At 68.6% G+C, this 341-nt stretch overlaps 1 protein-coding gene across 1 annotated transcript in view; it reads left to right on the top strand.

Moving 5' to 3' along the window:
• The window catches only part of ETH_00036490 (uncharacterized protein), a gene marked incomplete at both ends in the record, with an annotated part of 2,198 nt that overhangs the window by 1,069 nt on the left and 788 nt on the right, over nt 1–341 (top strand). Inside the window, one exon of the mRNA XM_013375630.1 lies at nt 23–208. Within this exon, the coding sequence (XP_013231084.1) occupies nt 23–208 (186 nt within the window). The remainder of the gene's footprint in view (nt 1–22; nt 209–341) is intronic.

Here is a 341-nt window from a genome sequence, read left to right as displayed (position 1 = left end):
AGAAGCCGATGCTTGCCCGCAGCAGCAGCAGCAGCAGCAGCAACCCTGTGTGCTGCGCGTGCCTGCAGCAGCAGCAGCACGTGCTGCTCAGCAGCAGCCTCTTGCGGCCCTCACCTACGACAGCAGCCAGGGCCAGCTGGGGGCCCCCGAGGCCCCCGCGCTCTTTTATTGCTGCCACCCCGACATCCTCGAGCAGCTGCCTCCGCAGGTCAGCTGCTGCTGCTGCTGCTGCTGCGTTGCTGCTGCTGTTGCGTTGCTGCTGCTGCTGCGTTGCTGCTGTTGCTGGTTTGCTGCTGCTGCCCTGCGCCGCTGCGCCGCGCTCCGAGCGAGGGCCCAGGGGC

This window comes from Eimeria tenella, genomic scaffold (assembly GCF_000499545.2).
Source record: "Eimeria tenella Houghton genomic scaffold, Eth_scaff2921, whole genome shotgun sequence".
Lineage (NCBI taxonomy): Eukaryota > Apicomplexa > Conoidasida > Eucoccidiorida > Eimeriidae > Eimeria > Eimeria tenella.
This window is presented reverse-complemented; position numbering and strand designations above follow the sequence as displayed.